The sequence below is a fragment of the Schistocerca gregaria genome, chromosome 7 (assembly GCF_023897955.1).
Source record: "Schistocerca gregaria isolate iqSchGreg1 chromosome 7, iqSchGreg1.2, whole genome shotgun sequence".
NCBI classification, from domain to species: domain Eukaryota; kingdom Metazoa; phylum Arthropoda; class Insecta; order Orthoptera; family Acrididae; genus Schistocerca; species Schistocerca gregaria.
This window is the reverse complement of record NC_064926.1, coordinates 37,941,917-37,965,846: the sequence shown is the minus strand read 5'-3', so window position 1 is coordinate 37,965,846 and position 23,930 is coordinate 37,941,917. Positions and strand designations below refer to the sequence as shown.

The following is a 23,930-nucleotide window of genomic DNA, read 5'->3' as shown; positions in this document are numbered from 1 at the left end:
ATTTTTAAAGTGTTGCTGTGACTTCTGATGAGAAGGTTATTTTTTATGTAAGCTTTGGTTTTTCTATTGATGCTATTTATGGAATTTTTGTCTATGTGATGTACACTTTGGAATATAGAGGGCACTATGATGCTTGTTTTTGCAATGCTGAGCTTAGCTAGTTGGCTATGTAAGCTACAGGCTTAATTTACATTGGATCAGCAACTGTTAACAATACAATATCGGCTCATCAGGAAATTTAAAAATTATTGTATGCAGTAAAAGTGAAGATACCTGTTGAAAGTAATCATCACAGTACATGTTACACCTTGTAGAAAAAATGTTGTGCTATTATGATATGGGCATACAAAGTTCAAATAATTTCATGTGTATGAGAATCTGTATATTTGTATATATTTTTCTGTTTCTGTATTTGTTGCTGGTGGTTCCAAACAGGGCCATGTTTGTGTTAAGATCCTTATGTCTAATGGTTCCTGTGTATTTTTACACTGAAGATGGTCACACAGTGTCCAAATTTGGTCTGTAAAATAAAGGATTTCCATATTTATGACTGATGCTGACATATATCCAAATATTTTGACAATAATACCAACATGGTGCACATTGTCCTTGATGGAATAAGACATCAAGCTTATTCATAGAGTCACAGGAACACTGTATCTGAAAAGTGCTGACTCAGGATGACATAGATAACAGAAAACCATCCCAGTATCTGCATTACCTTCTAAGCAAAGTGGACACCCAACAGTATCCATGTCACCAGCTTAGCAACGTGAACACTGCAACAGTCCCTCACAGTCTCTTCTTGCACACTCTATGGAGTGGCAGTCTGCCAACACAAGTAAAGGTGATTGTCATAAGACAGATAGAGATGCTCCTGGATGCTGTTGCACAACTGGCTGACCACATCCAAGAAGCTATCACACCAAACTAACAAGTTAGTTCTGTGACAATGTCTATTAATGGCATATCCATGACCTTTCCCATCTCACATGCAGATTACTATGCTCTGTCGACTGAGGGCACAGACTGGCACTTTGATGTTCGTGGGTGGTCCTAGTCACTACAGAGGATGTAACTGAAAGCATCTAGGAGCCATTCTTCTACTCAGTCCATATCAGATCCTGGTCCACCAATTCGCTGGTACCACAGAAGAATCGGAGAACAGGCTAGAAAGTGTGCTAGCCCCTGTACCAACCAAAATGCAAATTGTGGTCAGTTTTAGGCACCACCAACTGCCCAGATACATCATGGCACCTATTCATTACCAACAGGGTATCTAGCCAGAAGCAATTAACAGACACAGAGTCCAACTATAGTTACCTGCCCAGTGCATCATCGCACTTTTGTATACTGTGGTGTGAAGAGTTGAATTTAAGGTTCCACTGTCAGTTCATTACATTTTGCTGCAGCAGATATGTCCAAAACAATTATAGGCACTGATTTCCTAGATCTGTACCAGCTCCTGCCAGACATAGTGAATACCTGCCTAGTGGACACCATTATTAGATTTACTTTCACTGGGTACCATCACAATGCCAGAGCGCATGACATTAAAGTCGTAGAGGTTGAGGAAGAGAAGTCTTGCACACTGCTGCATGAGTTCTTGATTTCAATGACACCTCCAGATGTGGCACAGCAAGTTTTGCACAATATGTTCCACAACACAAAAACCATAGATGGATCACCTGTGTCTTACCAGGCTAGAATAATTCGCATTTAGTACCCACAAGGGTGGATCCTGGCATCTGTGGGACAACTGCAGAGCACTCAACTCACAACTTGTTCCTGATCACTACCTGAAGCCACTGTTAGGAGATTATAACCACACACTGCAGGAAGCCATCATATTCAGTGTTATAGACTGTGTGAAGACATACATCCTCCGCCCATGAACCATGGACCTTGCCGTTAGTGGGGAGGCTTGCGTGCCTCAGCGATACAGATAGCCGTACCGTAGGTGCAACCACAACTGAGGGGTATCTGTTGAGAGGCCAGACAAACGTGTGGTTCCTGAAGAGGGACAGCAGCCTTTTCAATAGTTGCATGGGCAACAGCCTGGATGATTGACTGATCTGGCCTTGTAACAATAACCAAAACGGCCTTGCTGTGCTGGTACTGCGAACGGCTGAAAGCAAGGGGAAACTACGGTCGTAATTTTTCCCAAGGGCATGCAGCTTTATTGTATGGTTAAATGATGATGGTGTCCTCTTGGGTAAAATATTCTGAATGTAAAATAGTCCTCCATTTAGATCTCCAGGAAGGGACTACTCAAGAGGATGTCGTTGTCAGGAGAAAGAAAACTGGCGTTCTACAGATCAGAGCGTGGAATGTCAGATCCCTTAATCGGGCAGGTAGGTTAGAAAATTTAAAAAGGGAAATGGATAGGTTAAAGTTAGATATAGTGGGAATTAGTGAAGTTTAGTGTCAGGAGGGTTATAAACACAAAATCAAATAGGGGTAATGCAGGAGTAGGTTTAATAATGAATAGGAAAATAGGAATGCGGGTAAGCTACTACAAACAGCATAGTGAACGCATTATTGTGGCCAAGATAGATACAAAGCCCACACCTACTACAGTAGTACAAGTTTATATGCCAACTAGCTCTGCAGATGACGAAGAAATTGAAGAAATGTATGATCAAATAAAAGAAATTATTCAGATAGTGAAGGGAGATGAAAATTTAATAGTCATGGGTGACTGGAATTTAGTAGTAGGAAAAGGGAGAGAAGGAAACGTAGTAGGTGAATATGGACTGGAGCAAAGAAATGAAAGAGGAAGCCGCCTGGTAGAATTTTGCACAGAGCGCAACTTAATCATAGGTAACACTTGGTTCAAGAATCATAAAAGAAGGCTGTATACATGGAAGAATCCTGGAGATACTAAAAGGTATCAGATAGATTATATAATGGTAAGACAAAGATTTAGGAACCAGGTTTTAAATTGTAAGACATTTTCAGGGGAAGTTGTGGACTCTGACCACAATCTATTGGTTATGAACTGTAGATTAAAACTGAAGAAACTGCAAAAAGGTGGGAATTTGAGGAGATGGGACATGGATAAACTAAAACAACCAGAGGTTGTACAGAGTTTCAGGGAGAGCATAAGGGAGCAATTAACAGGAATGGGGGAAAGAAATACAGTAGAAGAAGAATGGGTAGCTTTTAGGGATGAAGTAGCGAAGGCAGCAGAGGATCAAGTAGATAAAAAGACAAGGGCTAGTAGAAATACTTGGGTAACTGAAGAAATATTGAATTTAATTGATGAAAGGAGAAAATATAAAAATACAGTAAATGAAGCAGGCAAAAAGGAATAAAGATGTCTCAAAAATGAGATTGACAGGAAGTGCAAAATGGCTAAGCAGGGATGGTTAGAGGACAAATGTAAGGATGTAGAGGCTTATCTCACTAGGGGTAAGATAGATACTGCCTACATGAAAATTAAAGAGACCTTTGGAGATAAGAGAACCACTTGTATGAACATCCAGACCTCAGATGGAAACCCAGTTCTAAGCAAAGAAGGGAAAGCAGAAAGGTGGAAGGAGTATATAGAGGGTCTAAACAAGGGCGATGTACTTGAGGACAATATTATGGAAATGGAAGAGGATGTAGATGAAGACAAAATGGGGGATACGATACTGCGTGAAGAGTTTGACAGAGCACTGAAAGACCTGAGTCGAAACAAGGTCCCCGGAGTAGACAACATTCCTTTGGAACTACTGACGGCCTTGTGAGAGCCAGTCCTGACAAAACTCTACCATCTGGTGGGCAAGATGTCTGAAACAGGCGAAATACCCTCAGACTTCAACAAGAATATAATAATTCCAATCCCAAAGAAAGGAGGTGTTGATAGATGTGAAAATTACCGAACAATCAGTATAATAAGCCACAGCTGCAAAATACTAACACGAATTCTTTACATACGAATGGAAAAACTAGTAGAAGGCGACCTCGGGGAATATCAGTTTGGATTCCGTAGAAACACTGGAACACGTGAGGCAATACTGACCATACGACTTATCTTAGAAGAAAGATTAAGGAAAGACAAACCTACATTTTTAGCATTTGTATACTTAGAGAAAGCTTTTGACAATGTTGACTGGAATACCCTCTTTCAAATTCTGAAGGTGGCAGGTGTAAAATACAGAGAGCGAAAGGCTATTTACAATTTGTACAGAAACCAGATGGCAGTTATAATAGTCAAGGGACATGAAAGGGAAGCAGTGGTTGAGAAGGGAGTGAGACAGGATTGCAGTCTATCCCTGATGTTATTCAATCTGCATATTGAGCAAGCAGTAAAGGAAAGAAAAGAAAAATTTGGAGTAGGTATTAAAATCCATGGAGAAGAAATAAAAACTTTGTGGTTCGCCGATGACATTGTAATTCTGTCAGAGACAGCAAAGAACTTGGAAGAGCAGTTGAACGAAATGGATAGTGTCTTGAAAGGAGGATATAAGATGAACATCAACAAAAGTAAAATGAGAATAATGGAATGTAGTCGAATTAAGTCGGGTGATGCTGAGGGAATTAAATTAGGAAATGAGACACTTAAAGTAAAGGAGTTTTGCTATTTGGTGAGCAAAATAACTGATGATGGTCAAAATAGAGAGGATATAAAATGTAGACTGGCAATGGCAAGGAAAGCGTTTCTGAAGAAGAGAAATTTGTTAACATCAAGTATAGACTTAAGTGTCAGGAAGTCATTTCTGAAAGTATTTGTATGGAGTGTAGCCATGTATGGAAGTGAAACATGGACGATAAATAGTTTGGACAAGAAGAGAAAGAAGCTTTTGAAATGTGGTGCTACAGAAGAATGCTGAAGATTAGATGGGTAGATCACATAACTAATGAGGAAGTATTGAATAGAATTGGGGAGAAGAGAAGTTTGTGGCACAACTTGACCAGAAGAAGGGATCAGTTGGTAGGACATGTTCTGAGGCATCAAGGGATCACCAATTTAGTATTGGAGGGCAGCGTAGAGAGTAAAAATCATAGAGGGAGACCAAGAGATGACTACACTAAGCAGATTCAGAAGGATCTGGGTTACAGTGGGTTCTGGGAGATGAAGAAGCTTGCACAGGATAGAGTAGCATGGAGAGCTGCATCAAACCAGTCTCAGGACTGAAGACCACAACAACAACAAGACATACATCCAGAGTCCCATGACAATAGAGGGGATTCCAAAGACCACAATTATTATGCCATTTGGGTTATATGAGAATAAGTTTATGACATTTGGTCTACGTATTGCTGTACAAACCTGGCAATGGTTCATTGACTCTGTCTTGCATAGGTTGACCTTTCATTTTACCTATTTGGATGACATGTTAGTGTATTCATTGCCCCATGTTCAAGAACATCAGCACCTGAGAGAAGTTTTTAAGCATTTTAAAAACTATGGCTAAATGAGTGTTTGGACAGCCTGAAGGTGTATTTCTGTGTCATTGAATTCTTCAGCAGTCTCTCACTGAAAAAGTTGAAGCCATGTTGCAGCTACCTGAGCCACCTACAATAAAATAACTATGTAGAGACTTAGGAATATTCTGTTTTCACCACTGGCATTTACCAAGCACTGCAGAACAGCAGGCATCATTGAATGCAGCACTGGCTGGTCCCAAAGTTAAGAGCAATTCTCCTGTGATGTGGACTAAGGAGTTAAATGTGACTTTTTAAATGACAAAAAAGAATCCAACGCCAGCCACTCTGCTGGCACACCACAAGCTCAAAGCTCCACTAGCATTAGTGATGGACACCAGTCAGTTAGCCATTGGTGCAGCTCTCCAAAAAAAGGTGCCCAATATGTGGCAGCTGCTGGCTTGTTTTTTTGAACAAGCTATCACCTTACCAGGGTAGATGAAGCAATAACAATTGTGAACTTTTTACGATACATCAAGCAATCAAGTACTTTTGACCATATGTTGAGGTGAGAAACTTCATGACTGAGGCTTTAACATATGCTTTCAAAAGAAACAGCAATACATGCTTTTCATGGCAGTACAGAAAATTGGAATACATTAGCCAGTATAGTATGGACATTTGCCACGTATCAGGCACCACTAATGTGTTTGTGGACTGTCTCTCTCAAGTGGCCAGTGAGTCACGGTCCATGGACAAGATGGTGCTTGCCAATGTGCCACAAGAAAATCCTGAGCTGCACACCATATTGCATCATGACAATGTTAGTTGACATGCCTGATGAGAACATCAAATTGTAAAGTGAGATGTCCTTTTCACCTTGATTGCATTTTGCAGGCCAGTGTTGAGGCCTTACATAATCTTTGTCATCCTAAAATCCAATAGACAATCGAGGTAGCATCTCAGCAGTTCATGTAGCCAGTGATGGCAAGAGACTACTACAAGTGGACAAGAACTTGCCAGGATGCCAACTTTGCAAAATCACTCGCCATGTTCATCCCCCAATCAGAGAGTTCTCAGATGCTTTCTCATGCTTCACCCACATTCACCTTCATGTAGTGGGACCATTTCTTCCAGCAGATGACTAACATTATCTATTCACAATGATTGATAGATATATGTGATGGCCTGAGGCAGCACCTAAAAACAACATCTCTGAAAAAAACATTAGCTACTGCTTTCACATTGACCTGGCTGGCAAGGTTTGGCTGTCTGCTCCATATCCTTAGTGACAGAGACTGATTTTTCAGACATGTTCACATAGCTGGGAAAGATCTGTGGCAATGCTCTGCATCTACCAGAAACAGATGAGCATTCGGAGTTCCTTTGCAAGGCAGGGGAACATGTAAACCACTTCAAACCTATAAAGTTCTACAGAAACAGTTGTCCAACAACTTTTGTGCACAATGAGCTTTACAGCTGTTACATATAGACTGTATCAAGTCACCACCACAGCCACCATATACTGGACCTTACAATGTCCTGTGCAGATATGCACACATATGATGGTCATCATAGTGAATGGAAAATAGGTCACTGTGTCTCTCAACAGAGTGAAACCCACTTAAATTTTCAAGGAGGCATCACCGACCTCATGGTCAAGAGCTGCACACCAGGTAGATGCGACACCCTGACTTCCAGCCCTGCTGGCATAACAAGTCATTGCAGAATCTACACACACCACCCACTCTGGATAGCATGTCCACTTCCTGGCCTGGTTCAGAGAAGGTCTTCCACACTCTGCTTTCACCAAGGGTGCTTCTGTAGTGAGCACTACAGCCATTGGCTGGTATGGTCATGTGTGTTAGCTCTGTTCACTCCATCCAGAAATGCTGTTGTGGTGCAGGCTGAGTGACTGTATCATGACAAATGACTGGTGTCAGTCACCAAGCCAGTGTCCACCACTTGGAGTACTTTTTTAATGTTTATTACTTGCTCATTGAGGTTGTAACTCTTTTACTTTATGTTTGTTTTGTGATCTGCTTGCTGTGTCTTGACAAGTCACCTACAGCAACTGATTCTTCCTGTTCTATCACTTCAAGTTAATAATATTCCCATCAACATCATGGTCATGTAGTTCCCTCACCTTATAAAATCCAATTAAAGTACTTTCTCCTCTAGGTTAATTATTGTTCCTAGTGTTATTGCATGATGGTTAGTGTAAATTTAAAATTAAGATATGACTTCCAATATATGTTTACATAATAAAAGGATTATTGTGGTATTTAGTAATCATGTGTATCACATTATACAGGTGATGAATTTCAGTCTGTTACGTTACACACATTCCCAGAATTTCATACATAAAAATTATGAATGAGATTCTCCCAGTGCATAAATGTAACAGAATTTTAAGAAAGGTTGTTTAGTGTTGTGTTGCAAGCCACTTGCTCAATAATTTTTTAGAACAGCACATAAAGTGGAGGAACTATCTCAAATACATGAGGTAGCATCCTTTCCTCAGATTAGAGGAGGCTACCAACAGTGTTTGTTGCCTACGTTAAGGGCAGCTTAAGTAATCTCCAAAGCTGGCCCAGAAGCCCTGTCACTGGACTTGCTTCCTTGCCAGCAACCTACTGGAAGGACATAACTTAATGGTTTCAAGTATCAACCAGAAAATAATCAGATTGCCTGACACGTTGATGACTCAGCGACACAAAAGAATAATGCATGGAAAAAAATTAGAAATATCAAGACATGGAATGTAAAAGGTGTTGTCCATAAAGAAGACCAATTATGTGACATACTGACAAAAAGGATTTTCAATTGAACAAATTTTCTAAAAAACAAATAAAATATAATTTAAAAAAAAGAGGTTTCTAATGAGACTTGGAATTACTTACATTTCTTCAACAGAGTTGATTGGTAAACAAGAGCAAAATCTGGTGTCTTACTGACAGTACAGATGTGCTTCAGATCAGTAATCAACAACTACACTTTCGGAAGTCATATTGCAACTTCTGATAATGAGACCAATGTAATTGTAAGTGGGCACCAAACCACAGATATAACAGAAGATCAATATTATGTGAAAAAATAAATAATAACAATAATAATAACAAAAATATGAGTACATACTCACCACCTTCTGTTGTGCTGAATATTTCTTCAGCAGAATCTCCAGCACCTTTCTTTGTTTCAGCAGAAACAGAAACTCTGTATATAGAAAATGCTTGCATTCCATAGAATGTTCCATTTGACAATGATGCTGATATTGTGGAATTCATGCTGCTGTTATCTTGGCATGGACAACTGGGTCCATCTTTTGATTTTATGCAACTAACATGAATGTTATAGAATATCAGCAGTCCTCGTTTGCATTTTGGTGGGTCCCAGCTCACAATAACCACCCCATTATTTTCTTCAACAGACAAATTCTCAGGTTCATCTGGCACTGCAAAACAAAAACTGCTTTGTATTTCTTTATAAAATTATTTTACTATCTGAAAGAATAATCTCACAAGAGATCTAAATAACTACTAGTATGAATATAATAGAGGGAAACATTCCACATGAAAAAAATATATCTAAAAACAAAGATGATGTGACTTACCAAACAAAAGTTCTGGCAGGTCGATAGACACACAAACAAACACAAACATGCACACAAAATTCAAGCTTTTGCATCCAACAGTTGCTTCTTCAGGAAAGAGGGAAGAAGAGGGAAAGACCAAAGGATGTGGGTTTTAAGGGAGAGGGTAAGGAGTCATTCCAATCCCGGGAGCGGAAAGACTTACCTTAGGGGGAAAAAAGGACAGGTATACACTCGCACACACACACATATCCATCCGTAGATACACAGACACAAGCAGACATTTGCAAAGGCAAAGAGTTTGGGCAGAGATGTCAGTCGAGGCGGAAGTACAGAGGCAAAGATGTTGTTGAAAGACAGGTGAGGTATGAGCGGCGGCAACTTGAAATTAGCGCATGTTGAGGCCTGGTGGATAACGAGAAGAGAGGATATACTGAAGGGCAAGTTCCCATCCCTGGAGATCTGACAGGTTGGAGTTAGTGGGAAGTAGCCAGGTAACCCAGACGGTGTAACACTGTGCCAAGATGTGCTGGCCATGCACCAAGGCATGTTTAGCCACAGGGAGATCCTCATTACCAACAAACACTGTCTGCCTGTGTCCATTCATGCGAATGGACAGTTTGTTGCTGGTCATTCCCACAGTGTAGGCAGGTCAGTTGGTAAATCATGTGGGTGCTTTCACACGTGGCTCTGCCTTTGATCGTATACACCTTTTGGGTTACAGGACTGGAGTAGGTGGTGGTGGGAGGGTGCATGGGTCAGGTTTTACACCGGGGGTGGTTACCAGGGTAGGAACCAGAGGGTACGGAAGGTGGTTCGGGGATTTCATGGGGATGAACTAAGAGATTACGAAGGTTAGGTGGACGGCGGAAAGACACTCTTGATGGAGTGGGGAGGATTTCATGAAGGATGGATCTCATTTCGGGGCAGAAGTTTAGGAAGTTGTATCTGTGCTGGAGAGCCAAATTCAGAGTCTGATGGTGCACGGCCAGCACATCTTGGCAGTGTTACACTGTCCGGGTTATCTGGAATACTTCCCACTGACACCAACCTGTCAGAACTCCAGAGATGGGAACTTGCCCTTCAGTATATCCTCTCTTCTCATTATCTGCCAGGCCTCAACCTCTGCTAATTTCAAGTTGCCACAACTCATCCCTCACCTGTCTTTCAACAACATCTTTGCCTGTGTACTTCCGCCTCGACTGACATCTCTGCCCAAACTCTTTGCCTTTACAAATGTCTGCTTATGTCTGTGTATGTGTGTGTGAGTGTATACCTATCCTTTTTTCCGCTCCCGGGATTGGAATGACTCCTTACCCTCTCCTTTAAAACCCACATCCTTTCATCTTTCCCTCTTCTTCCCTCTTTCCTGAAGAAGCAACTGTTGGTTGTGAAAGCTTGAATTTTGTGTGTATGTTTGTGTTTGCTTGTGTGTCTATTGACCTGTCAGTGCTTTGTTTTTAGATATAACTACTAGTATGAATAGATGTGCATATAAATAATGTTTCAAATAAAGGTAAAGCTAAATATAGTAATAAATACAAAGTTTTTTTCAATAAATAAATAAAAAATACACACGCTAACTAACACTCTGAAATGTAATAAGAGTGTAGATTACTCATACACTACATGGATAATGTAGCAGACAAAGCACCATTATTATGTTGCTATCACGTGAAATCTTTCAGGAACCCGAGAGAGAAGGCCAAAGGGACACACAGTGCCCAATGTTCATTGTGTCATCCTCTGCCATATAGTATCATTTGTATGTGATAAAAAGGACAATGGGACCACCATACTGTCTTACTGGAAATTATCAGTTTCCAACACATTGAAGTTACTATTTCTCAATTAAGTATCACATTCAGAGCAGACCATTACGTGTGGTGTGACCATGTGAGTAACATTCATGTGTGGGTCCTCACTCTGTTGAGCAACTCCTGAAGCTCCATGTTTGACTCCATGTTTCATCATATCACTCTAACAGTATGAAGAGTATTCCCAGGAATGAGTGCAATTCCATCCTCTATTGCATAGTTGAAGTTAGAGTCCAAACTGATCCCATCACAAACAACAATCATAATATCATCTTTCCTCCAGAGAGGCTAAATTATAGGCGGCATTGCTGAGCCCTGCACTTGGCTAAAAACTGCTAGTTACCTGGAATTATCTACCCAGGGAATTCACCACTAATTAGAACGTTTCCCACCTTTGAATACTCCCTAGCTCATATTGTTCCAAAGTACTGCCACACGGTGTAGCCATGTGGTTTAGGGTGCCTTGCCACAGTTTGTATGGCTGCCCCCCTTCAGAGGTTCAAATCCTCCCTGAGGCATGGATGTGCGTTTTGCTCTTAGTATGAGATAGTTTAAGTTAGATTAAGTAGTGTGTAAGCCTTGGGACTGATGACCTCAGCAGTTTGGTCCCATAGGATGTTACCACAAATTTCCAAAATTTTTTCCAAAGTGCCTTTGGAATTGACATTAGAAGCAGTTGATTTACAAAATTGTGCTATGCTTAAGGACATGTGTTACAGCAGCATGAATTTGTTTTGATGGTGCCATTATATACATGTAGAGGGGCTTGAAAAGCTACACAGAAACATGGCTGAGATTATTTCTATTCTTGGACTGACATTTTGTTGTCAATAGTTTTTTTCTGTGTTGTTTGGTAAATGCATGAAAGTCCTAGCCTCACAATTGAGCTCTGAAGAATTTTCTGTGTTTGTGGAAACATTTGGTCAGATACCAGTTATTTTATCATTCAGAATACAAAAGAATTTAATGTGCCAAAATTGTAACAAGCTCTTAATATTTTTTATTCATGTTGATTTTTTCTGTTAAACATGTGGTCTCACAAACATATTTGCTTCGTCAATGTTATCTCACTAACTAGCATTGTTACATGTAAGGCACTGACTGACTGTGCATTTGCTGTTCTCCACTTCTGCTCACAGATGTCTTGTTTACTGCTTCACTGTCCACCTAGCACCTGTAAAATTTCCTCCCTCTGTCTCTGGGAGCCCATTTGCCCATGTGCAGGCACTTGAGCCAGAATAGTCTACTTTAACAGAAAGAAGTTCATGGTTGTTTAAGCCTTCTGACCACTCACTTTAATTTCCACTTTTTCACTCCCTCATCAGCATGTTCCTGAACACCATGGACTGTCTGCAAACTTTTTTCCACAGTCTCCAGAGCTACAAAGCTGTTAGGCACATCTATACCAAAGTCAGCAGACTTACAGCTTTTCTTAACTCTCTTGGATGACTAGGCATGTTTGACCATGGGTTAGTTATCTACCCTATTCTTAACCTTACAGTTGGCAACTCTAGCTGTCAGTGGCTCTACTCTTGTTTGTTCTACTTCTAGACTAAATGCTCCTTCTTCATAATCTTGAAGTAATAAGCTCATTAAATACAGTGCCAAAGATTATCAACATCTCCATTCAAGCTGGTTGCTCCACTGCATCCAACAACGAAAAATGAATAGACAGTCTTCTTGAGTTTCTTTCCACACTGTTCTTCTATGGAGCTTCTGTGTATTCTGCTATTAGTTCAGTCTCGTCTTTGATGTTGCTATGGGAGCAACACATAGAGGGCTGTAATATATTACTAGATTCTCTTCTGGTTCTTGAAACTTTACAAGGAGGCTTTTGTGTGTACAACTGCCACTTTCTAAGGTGTTTTCCATTTCAGACGTTTCATCATCTCTGAAATGCTCTCCCTTGAACCTTTCTGTACTGAACTTTATTGTATTCAGTATATCCTATAACTCCCTTTTGTTATGAATCCCAAATATTTTAGCAGTACCGGCATTTTAGGACAAGACACATGGATGTTTTGTAAGCAGGCTCCTTTGTACACTGACTGCATTTTCCCTGTACCCTACTGAGACAGTGGGGTCCACAACCTACTATACCTACAATTGAGTATATGTGAACACTCCATTTCAAAATCCTACAAACTGTTACATCAGACACTTGTAAGAGTTTACTGATCACATTTGTGACTCACACGTATACTGGTTACACCTTTCTTGGTTTTGTAAAGTGCAAAATTTTCCATTTCTGGATATTTAAAGCAGGTTGCCAGTTTTTGCACCACTGCTAACTCTCATCAGGAGATAATAGGGTGTTTGTGCAACTTTTTTTGGATAGTACTCAATTATAGACATCTGATCATTTGTGGAAAGTCAGAGGCTACTATTAATAGTGTCAGCCTGATCATTAACATACAACACAAGCATCTGAGTTCCCAACACATGCCCATGGAGTATGTCAGAAGCTCCTTCTACATCTGGGAAATAATATCACCACACAAGTATCAGGTACATGCTGATTAGTGGCATCTCTATTACTGAAGACAATGTATCTTTCAAAATACATCTGCATTGTATAGTGTTTTGTGTTAGTTATTGTGACTGCTACTTTATCATATAATTTAACTTGCCTTATACAGGGTGAATCACCTAAAACATGAATCAGAAATGCAATGTGGAAATGGAAATGCTGTTGATGTGCAGTTTGCACAGAACAGATTGGCAGTCAGGGGCTCATATTGTTAGCTGACAGACAGACTGTAATAATATTTAGAAAGTTTTTTTTTGTGCAAATATACTTTTTTAGATGGAATGATGACTATTAACAGTATCAAATAAAATTAGGGACAATTAGAATGTCAATTGTGTTTGTTGCAGGGTTCTAGTGCAAGTCTTTACAAGATATATAACAATATTATGGAAAAGAAACTTTCTACTCACCATTATTGTAGAGATGAGGAGTTGCAGATAGGCACAACATAAAGACAATCACAAATAAACTTTTTGGCCGGTAAGGCATTCATCAAAAACACACACACAGACACACACACAACTCACACACACATGAGTGCAGTCTCAGATAACTGAAGCCCCACTGCAAGCAGCAGCACCAGTGCGTGATGGGGCTGGCAACTGGGTAGGGTAAGGAGGAGACTGGGGTGGGGAGGGGGAAGGATAGTAGGGTAAGGTGGCAGACAGTGGCATGCTGCTGGAGAGCACAGGGATGAGGTGGAGAGAGGATAGGGCAGCTATGTGCAGTCAGGAGGTTAGACCATTGGCAGGGGGGAAGTGGGGAGGGGGGGGGGGGGCAGTGTTAGTGGAAAGGGAGCGAAGTAAAAAACTGGGTGTGATAGTGGAATGAGGACTGTATAGTGCTGGAATGGGAACAGGGAAGGGGCTAGATGGGAGAGGACAATGGCTAATGAAGGTTGAGGCCAGCAGGGTTATGCGAACATAGGATATATGGCAGGCATTACGTACGACCAGGAATTACCTAGAAACAAACAGGCAGTACCTACAAGCAAATCTGTGGAACAGCTACAGGTGCCCGCATGGCACCATCCTATGCAAACATACTCATGGGCCATCTAGAGGTATCCTTCCTAAACAACCAGAATCCTAAACCCCTCATCCGGTTCAGATTCATTGATGACATCTTTGCGGTCTGGATCAGTGGTGAGAACTTCAACAAATTCTCCACCATTTGCTTCTCCTGGGCCTATTCAATCCAACAAGCCACTTCCCTAGATGTTGACCTCCACCTCAAACATGGTTATATCAGTATCTCCATCCATATCAAACCTACTAACCACTAGCAATACCTCCATTTCAACAGCTGCCACCTGTTCCATACTAAGAAGTCCCTTCCATACAGCCTAGCCACCCATGACCATCACATCTGCACTGACAAGCAGTCCATCTCGAAATATACCAAGGGTCTCACTGAAGCCTTGTACAAAATCAAATCTTCCGTGCCTTATCTTTCCAGTCTCCCACCACCTCCCAAAGTCCCATTGTCTGGCCACAGAGGGGCATTCAACTTCCCCTCATTACTCAGTACCACTCAGGACTGGAGCAGCTGAATTACATTCTCTGCCAGGGTTTCAACTACCTCTCTTTGTTCCCTGAAATGAGAAACGTCCTGCCCACTATCCTCCCCACCCCTCCAACAGTGGTATTCTGCTGTCCACCAAACCTACATAATATACACATCCAGCCCTACACAGTGCCCACTTGCAACCCTTTACCACATGGTTTATGCCCTTGTAACAGACCTAGATGCAAGACGTGTACCATACATCCTCCCACAACCACCTACTCCAGTCCTGTCACAAACATCACCTGCCCATCAAAAGCAGGGCTACCTGTGTAACCAGTCATGTAAGCTACAAGCAAAACTGCAACCACTGTGTTGCATTCTATGTGGGCATGACAACCAACAAGTTGTATGGCCACATGAATGGCCACCGACAAACTGTGGCCAAGAAATGTGGCACCCTGCTGAGCACATTGCCAAACATGACATCCTTCATTCCAATGACTGCTTCAAGCCTGTGCCACATGGATCCTTCCCACTAACACCAGCATCTAAACTGTGCAGATGGGAACTTTCCCTGCAATATATCCTAAGTTCCCATAATCTTCCTGACCTCAACCTTCATTAGTCATTGTTCTCTCTCAATCAGGCCCTTCCCTGTTCCCATTCCAGCACTACACAGTCCTCATCCCACCATTGCACCCAGTCTTTTACTTCTCTCCCTTTCTGGTAACACGCTCCCCCCCCCCCCCCCCACCCTCCCCCTGCCCACCCACCTCTCTCTTCCCCACAATCTATCCTCCTGATTGCACATAGCTGCCCTATCCTCTCTCCACCTCATCCCTGTGCTCTCCAGCAGCATGTCACTGTCTGCCACCCCTACCCTACTATCCTTCCACCTCCCCACCCCAGCCTCCTCCTTACCCTACCCAGTTGCCAGCCCCATCATGCACTGGTGCTGTTGCTTGTAGTGGGGCTTCAATTGTGCCCGCATCTCAAGGTCGTACGGTAGTGTTCTCGCTTCCCACACCCAGGTTCCCGGGTTTGATTCCCGGCGGGGTCAGGGATTATCTATGCCTCATGATGGCTGGGTGTTGTGTGATGTCCTTAGGTTAGTTAGGTTTAAGTAGTTCTAAGTTCTAGGGGATTGCTGACCATAGATGTTAAGTCCCATAGTGCTCAGAGCCATTTGAAACATTTTTTACTTCAGTTGTCTGAGACTGCAGTTGTGTGTGTGTGGCCTGTGTGTGTGTTTGTGTGTGTGTGTGTGTGTGTGTGTGTGTGTGTGTGTGTGTGTGCGTGTGTGTGTGTGTGTGTGTGTGTCTGTTGTCTATTTTTGATGAAGGTCTTACTGGCCAAAAGCTTTATTTGTGACAGTCTTTTTGTTATGTCTATCTGTAACTTAGCATCTCCACTATATGGTGAGTAAGAACTTTCCTTTTCATGATATCGTTAAATTCCATCCTAGATTTTTCATTGTTTGACTTTTGCCTGACAGCTTTTCTTTGATCCTAACCCAGTGATGTTTTCCTTTGTTACTGTTTCCTAATACATCACTATACTCAATGTACATCCTTCTTTCTCTTCTTTCCTGTGTTTCTTTTGCCAACTTGCAAACTGCAGTGCATGCTCTACTTATGAGCCTCACTGTATCAACCATCTTGGCTGTGTACAACAGACGGTTACAAGACCATTCTGATCGTTGGTGCTGCATCTTGTGTCCCACATTACCCCCACTGATATTATTAATGCTGTACTGTCAAATTGATCACTCTCCCTGCGCCACTTTCCTATGTTTTTGCGTGTTATTTCCTCACCTTTCTGTTGCCACAATATCTTGCACCTCATCCTGTGAACCCCTTCCCACTTCCCACCCCCAACTCTTTCTCCATTCTATCCCAGTTCACACCCACTAATTCCACCTCACCAAGTCACATCTGCTGTCCCCCTTCTTCACACTTATTCATTCTCAGACCTCCTATCCACAGTATATGTATATATACTTTTTATTATTTATATCTTTTCTTTGATCTCATTGTGACTTCATTCCAATTTTAGTGAGTTTTCGCCTTTCACTATCGTCAACTCCCCCAGATTTCATCTTCTTTCCCCCTGTTGCATCCATTTTATCCTTCTCATGATTTTTCACATATATTTGGATGTATGTTTGCAAATTTTTTCAGACATAATTCTCTATTATTTATGTAATTTTTTGCACTTTTCCCACCATCATGGATCCTTGCTCCTTCCCTCTGTGTCAATACAGAAAAGTTTCCTTATCCCAAGCCAGAACCCAGTCCCACATACTGTTTCTATGTTGTTGCTTGGCTCATGGAATCCCCCCAAATGGCCTTACCTTCAAATTACCCATCTCCAACTGCCACCCCTCCTTCCACAATGATCTCCATCTATTCATATTATGCCAATCCTTAGCTCTCACCAACATAATCCTGCTAAACCACATTAACCAAACCCAGACCTTCTTGCAGTACCTTCTCTCCATCCACAAAATTCTCCTGCTGTCCAATCCCAAATTCCTGGAACCTGTGAACTAGAGCAACATGCACAATAGCACCTCAAAAACCTTTCCACCCTGCTCACTTCCTACTCCCACTTTGAGGACCACTGTCCATCCCCTTTACAACAACTTCCAAACCTCCTCCACATCCCCTCATAGGTGACAAACCCTGCCTCGCAGACCTACTATATTTACCCCCCCCCCCCCCCTCCAAAACTCCCTACCAACACCACACAGAATCCAGAATCTAAACAGACCCTCAATACATTCATGAACCTTTCCTCAAGAAGCCTTAGCCCCACATAAATATTAGTCCTTTCCAAAGGCCTCACCTTTTGCCCCATTCCCAAATTCAATCATGCAGGACTTGTTAAAGACCTTCTCTCATTATTCCGGTCTCTACAGTGGAAACACTTTTTCACCATCAACCCTACCAATCAGATTCAACCAAAGACTAATGTTGAACTCTGCATAACTCAGTACACTCTGCCATCCAACCATGATCCATGTCCACTGCCCCCAAATCACCCCTTGTTAACTTTCCAGAATTTATTAACCTTGAATCTTGCCTCACCATCATTCCCCAAATCACTCAACATACAAACTGACCTTACATCCACAGAAAGAACCACAGTCTGCCATCTAAAAACTGATCCTGACCTGTGGATAAAGGCTCCACCACTATTGTTCTGAACCACAAGGATAAGCTGGCAGAAGGGCTCCATCAGCTGTCAGATACATCCACCTACAAACCTTGCCACAGTGACCTCATTTCAGAAAACCAGCAGGATCTCCAATCACTCCTCGAATCCTTAGGCCCAAAGCAGAACCTGTCCCCTAAGTCCATCTCTCTGCTCGCCCCTACCACTCGCTGCACTTCTACCTTCTACATGCTTCCTAAAGTCCATAAACCCCACCACCCAGGATGCCCGACTGTGGCCGCTTATTGTGCCCCCACTGAGAGAATCTCTGCTCTATGGACCAACACCTCCAATCTATTACCCAGAACTTACCCACCTATATAAAAGATACCAACCATTTCTTCCAGCAACCCTCCACAATTCCTGTCCCCTTACCACATGCTGCCCTGCTCATCACTATTAATGCCACCTTCCTTTACACTAACATCCGTTAAGGCCATGGCTTTACCACTATTAACACTACCTTTCCCAATGCCCAATGGATATCAAACGAACAACCTTCCTAGTCACCATGGCCAACTATATCCTCACCGACACTCAATTAGTTCCCCTGTGGAGGCATTACCTACAAACAAATCCAGGATATGGCTGTAGGCACTGGCATGATGGCATCCTACGCAAACATACTCATGGGCCATCTAGAGGTATCCTTCCTAAACAACCAGAATCCTAAACTCCTCATCTGGTTCAGATTCATTGATGACATCTTTGCGATCTGGATCAATGGTGAGCAAATCAACAACTTCTCTACCATTTGCTTCTCGTGGGCCTACTCAACCCAACAAGACACTTTCCTAGATGTTGAACTCCACCTCAAACATGGTTATATCAGTACCTCCATCGATATCAAACCTACTAACCACCAGCAATACCTCCATTTCAACAGCTACTACCAGTACCATACCAAGAAGTCCCTTCCATAAAGCCTAGCTATTCATGGTTGTCACATCTGCAGTCACAAGCGGTCCCTCTCAAAATACACCGAGGGTATCACTGAACTCTTGTACAAAAACAAATCTTCCATGCCTTATTTTTCCAGTCTTGCACCACCTCCCACAGTCCCACTGTCCAGCCACAGAGGGGCATTCCCCTTCCCCTCATAGCTCAGTACCACCCAGGACTGGAGAAACTGAATTACATTCTCTGCCAGGGTTTCAACTACCTCTCGTTGTGCCCTGATAAGAGAAATGTCCTGCCCACTATCCTTCCCATTCCTCATTCTGCCAACCACTAAACCTATAAAATATACTCATCCCTCCCTGCACAAACCCTACTCCCCACCCTTTACCTCATGGTTTATACTCCTGTAATAGACCTAGATGCAATACATGTCCCATTCATCCTCTCACCACCACCTACTCAAGTCCTATCACAATGATCACCTACTGCATCAAAGGTAGGGCTACCTGTGAAGCCAGTCATGTGATCTAAAGCTAAACTGCAACCACTGTGCTGCATTCTATGTGGGCACAACAACCAACAAGCTGTCTGTCTGCATGAATGGCCACCAACAAACTGTGGCCAAGAAACAATTGGGCCACCCTGTTGCTACGCATGCTGCCAAACATGACATCCTTCATTCCAATGACTCCTCCAAGCCTGAGCCATTTGGATCCCACCAACTTCAACTTCTCTAAATTGAGCAGGTGGGAACTTCCCCAGGAATATATCCTAAGTTCCCATAATCTTCCTGGTCTCAATGTTCATTAGTCAATGTCCTCTCCCATCCACCCATTTCTCTGTTCTCATTACAGCACTACACAGCCCTCATCCCACCCTCGCACCCAGTCTTTTACTTCTCTCCCTTTCCGCTAACACCCCACGCCCTCCCCACTGTTCCCCTGCTCACATCTAAAATCCCGACTGCACCCAGCTGCCATACCTTCTCTCCACCTCGCCCTGCGTGCTCCCCAGCAGCATGTCACTGTCCACCACACCTGCCCTACTATTCCTTCCCTTCCCCACCCCACCCTCCTCCTTACCCCTACCCATTCACCATTCCCATCATGCACTGGTGCTGCTGCTTGCAGTGTGGCTTCAGTTGCCTGAGAATGCAGTCGTGTGTGTGAGTTGCGTTTGTTTGTTTGCTTGTGTGTCTGTCATCTATTTTTGACAAAGGCTTTACTCACCAAATGCTTTGTTTGTAACAGTCTTTTTGTTATCCTGGATTTTCCATTGTTTGATCTTTAGAAGATTCTGAAATTTGAAACATTGCCACACTGATACTTGTGCAATACCTGTGCTAGCCCACACTAAAGAACAACACAAATGCATAAAACAGTTATGTGGATTCTGACCAGTAAGAAGGAAACTGACCATCACAGGTTGTGTTCAAAACGACCACTGGCAACAGCAACATACACTCCCTGTCTGGTAAGGAATGACTGCTGCACATGTGCTAGCACTTCAGAAGAGATGTCAAGTAGGCTGCAGTAATATGTCACTGCATATCATCAGGTGTAGTTGGATTGTTCTTGTACACAGCATCTTTCAGCTTTCGCCACAGAAAGAAAAGTGTACTGGTGTCAAATCCAGGGAATGGGCTGGTCAAGGTCCTCTGCGTGCAATCCAACGATTTGGAAACATTTCATGGAGACCTGCTGTAGTACTTAGTACACTATGGGCTGGACAGCCATCTTGTTGGCAACACAGGTTCTTTCTATTCTGCAGAGGAATGTCTTTCAGCATCTGTGGAGGATGGTAGTTAGGAGGTTGCAATATTTGTGAACATATAGTGTTACATCTATGAAAACCAGGCCTATGAGCTGATGATTCACTATTGCACACCACATGTTTACACTCCGTGGACACGGGTTTCACCTGATAAAGCCAATGTGGATTATCAACAGAACAACAGTGCATGTTTTGGCTGTTTATCTGGCCATGAATGGTAAATATGTGTTCATCATTAAGCTAGATACATGATACAACTGGAGTATTGTGTCTTGATGCCCATGTACAGAAGTTGACATGATTCTCTTAATCATTTCCATCCAGCTCTTTACGGAGAGAGATGTGATAGGGGTGGAACCTATGTCCATGGAGAATGCATGAGAGACTTGTCTGACTTGTGGCACTTCTTCATGTGTTTGTGGAGGAGCTAAGGTGCAACAGCTGCAAGCATTAAATTCCCACTCTTTTGTCATCCCTTGTTTCCTTCTGTTACATTGTCTAGGTGTTACACTACCATTTTCACGTAACTAGTTGAAGAGGGTGATATATAATTGCTGAAATAGTTGACGTCTATTGGGATATCTTGCTGCATACACCATACAAGAATGAACTTCATCTCCATATACCATGAACATGTTGGCCTTTTCTGCATTGGTAAATCTCATCATCCACTCGTGATCTACTGCTTGAACTGTCAAGCACTAACTGACTAGCAAGTCACAATGCACTCAAGGAATACGCAAGCACACTTTAAGAAAACATAACAAAATCATACTAAGCAACTATGCAAGTTGAATGGTACAATATAAGTGTTCAAAATATATTTCATAAATGACTTGCACTAGAATACTGCAACAAACACCAGTGTCATTCTGATTTATGCTACTTTTTGTTTTTTTTAGATTCAATAGGCATTTTTCCATTTAAAAATCATATGTTTCACAAAAAATACACTTTCTAAGTATTATTACAATATATTTATTGGCTAACAATATGAGCCTCTGACTACCAATCCATTCTGTGAAAATCACACAACAGTAGTGGTTTCCATTTCCAAAATATTTTCAGTGTAAGTTTTAGGTGATTCATCCTTGTCTGTGATGTATAGTGTTCTGAATTACTTTTTGCAACTGGTACTTTTTCATGTTATTTAACCTGCCTTACATACTAGTTTCTTAGCACATGCTGGAAATGTTTGCCAATAACAGTCATCAATTAGCTAATTATATGACATATTTAGTGAGCATACTAATTTTGGGCATTAACTACTTGTCATTGGCAACTTTCTTAACATCCAAAGATTTGTTTATTTCATATGTTACATAATTTCATTTCATTTCTAAAATATGTTATCTTTATTAATGGAATTTATGAACAAAGGCATGTGTTTCAGCAGTAAAGATTTTTGAGAATATTGGTAAAATTTTGGATGATATTTTTTGTCTTTTAGGTCAGTCTGTATGTTCAAAATAATGTCAGAATGATTTGCATAATATGCAAAAATTTCTATTTCTTCTGACATATTTATCACATTAACTTTTTGTTGTGTGAAAGATTGACAGGTATAGTGTTATGTCAAAGACTTTGTGTTTTTGTTCTTTCTGGTGTAAGCTACATGAAAATAATGAAATACTTTTCTTGGACATGTTCTACTGCATTTGCAAATTGCACACATGAATCATGTAACAGCTTCTGCTGCTGTTCAATTTATTCTTTATTGCGAAACCATTTCCAGTCAAAGGCCATTATTCAGCATTTTTTGTACATGTCACGTATACAGGAAAATTTCAGGTGAAAACGATGGATGAAAATTGTAGTAACAATATAAGCAATACTTACAGATTTTTGTTAACAGCTAGAGTTATGTACAAATATAAAAATACTGTCAAAAATATAATACTGATAAATATTGTTCAGTCATTCAAAGGTAAATGCATGGCATGTCAATTACAGGCAATTACCCAAGGAATCCACAAAATAAAATGGCAAAGAATCATCCACTACCACTAGTGTAAAACCTTGATAATCTATAAATGCCTTATATTTAGTTCTATCAATACCAGAGAAGGAAAGTTGCTACTCACCATATAGCAGAGACGCTGAGTCGTGATAGGCATAACAAAAAGATTCACACAATTATAGCTTTATGCCATTAAAGCCTTTGTCAGCAGTAGACCCACATACACACATGCACACACACACACACACACACACACACACACACACACACACACACTCATGGAAACGCAACTTGCACACACATCTGCAGTCTCACAGAGCTAAACCACACTGCGAGCAGCTGCACCAGTGCATGATGGGAATGGTGACTGGGTGGGGTAAGGAGAAGGGTGGGGCAGGGAGGGGGAGGGATAGTATGGTGGGAGTGGCGGACAGTGAAGTGTTGCAGTTTAGATGGAGGGCAGGAGAGAAGGTGCGGAGGGGTGACGGGTCTAAATAGCGGAAAGGAGAGAAATAAAAAGAAATTAAAAGACTGGGTGTGGTGGTGAGATGATGGCTGTGTAGTGCTGGAATGGGAACAGGGAGGGGGCTGGATGGGTGAGAACAGTGACTAACAAAGGTTGAAGCCAGGAGGGTTATGGGAATGTAGGATATATTGGAGAGAAAATCAGAAAAGCTGGTGTTTTCTGAATTGTGCAGGTGGGAACTTTCCCTGCAATACATCCTACTTTCCTGTAATCCACCATGAAAGAGAAAATGCATATACACATTGATTTGTGCACAAGTCACACACATGGCCAAGCATGTCCACGGCTGCCCACTAAAAAAATGTCGTGTGACTAGGGCCTCCCGTCAGGTAGACCATTTGCCGAGTGCAAGTCTTTCAATTTGACACCACTTTGGCGACTTGTGCATCAATGGGGATGAACTGATGAGGATTAGAACAACACAACACCCAGTCCTTGAGTGGAGAAAATCTCCGACCCAGCCGGGAATCGAACCCAGGCCCATAGGATTGACATTCTGCTGTGCTGACCACTCAGCTACCAGGGGCAGATGGTTGCCCACTAATGTGGTCCAGCTGCAGTCTGCAGCTACATCTTAAGGTGAGCTGCAATCTGAGGTAGCCTTGTGGCAGAGAGGTGGAGAGACAGCAGGGTAGGTGTTGGGGAAGATGTTATGCTTCCTGTATGAGCTTGTAGGGACATGGTGGTCAAGGCTGCTAGGTACAGAGTCATGAGGCTGGGTTGGGCAGGCAGGGAGGAGGGCAGAGCAGAAA

At 42.0% G+C, this 23,930-nt stretch overlaps 1 protein-coding gene across 5 annotated transcripts in view; it reads right to left on the bottom strand.

Moving 5' to 3' along the window:
* Positions 1-23,930, bottom strand: part of LOC126281330 (phosphatidylinositol phosphatase PTPRQ-like) — a 410,186-nt gene that overhangs the window by 319,604 nt on the left and 66,652 nt on the right. For all 5 annotated transcript variants that reach the window (XM_049980191.1, XM_049980192.1, XM_049980188.1 and 2 more), the window contains one exon: positions 8,498-8,809. In XM_049980191.1, coding sequence (XP_049836148.1) covers positions 8,498-8,809 — 312 coding nt within the window. The remainder of the gene's footprint in view (positions 1-8,497; positions 8,810-23,930) is intronic.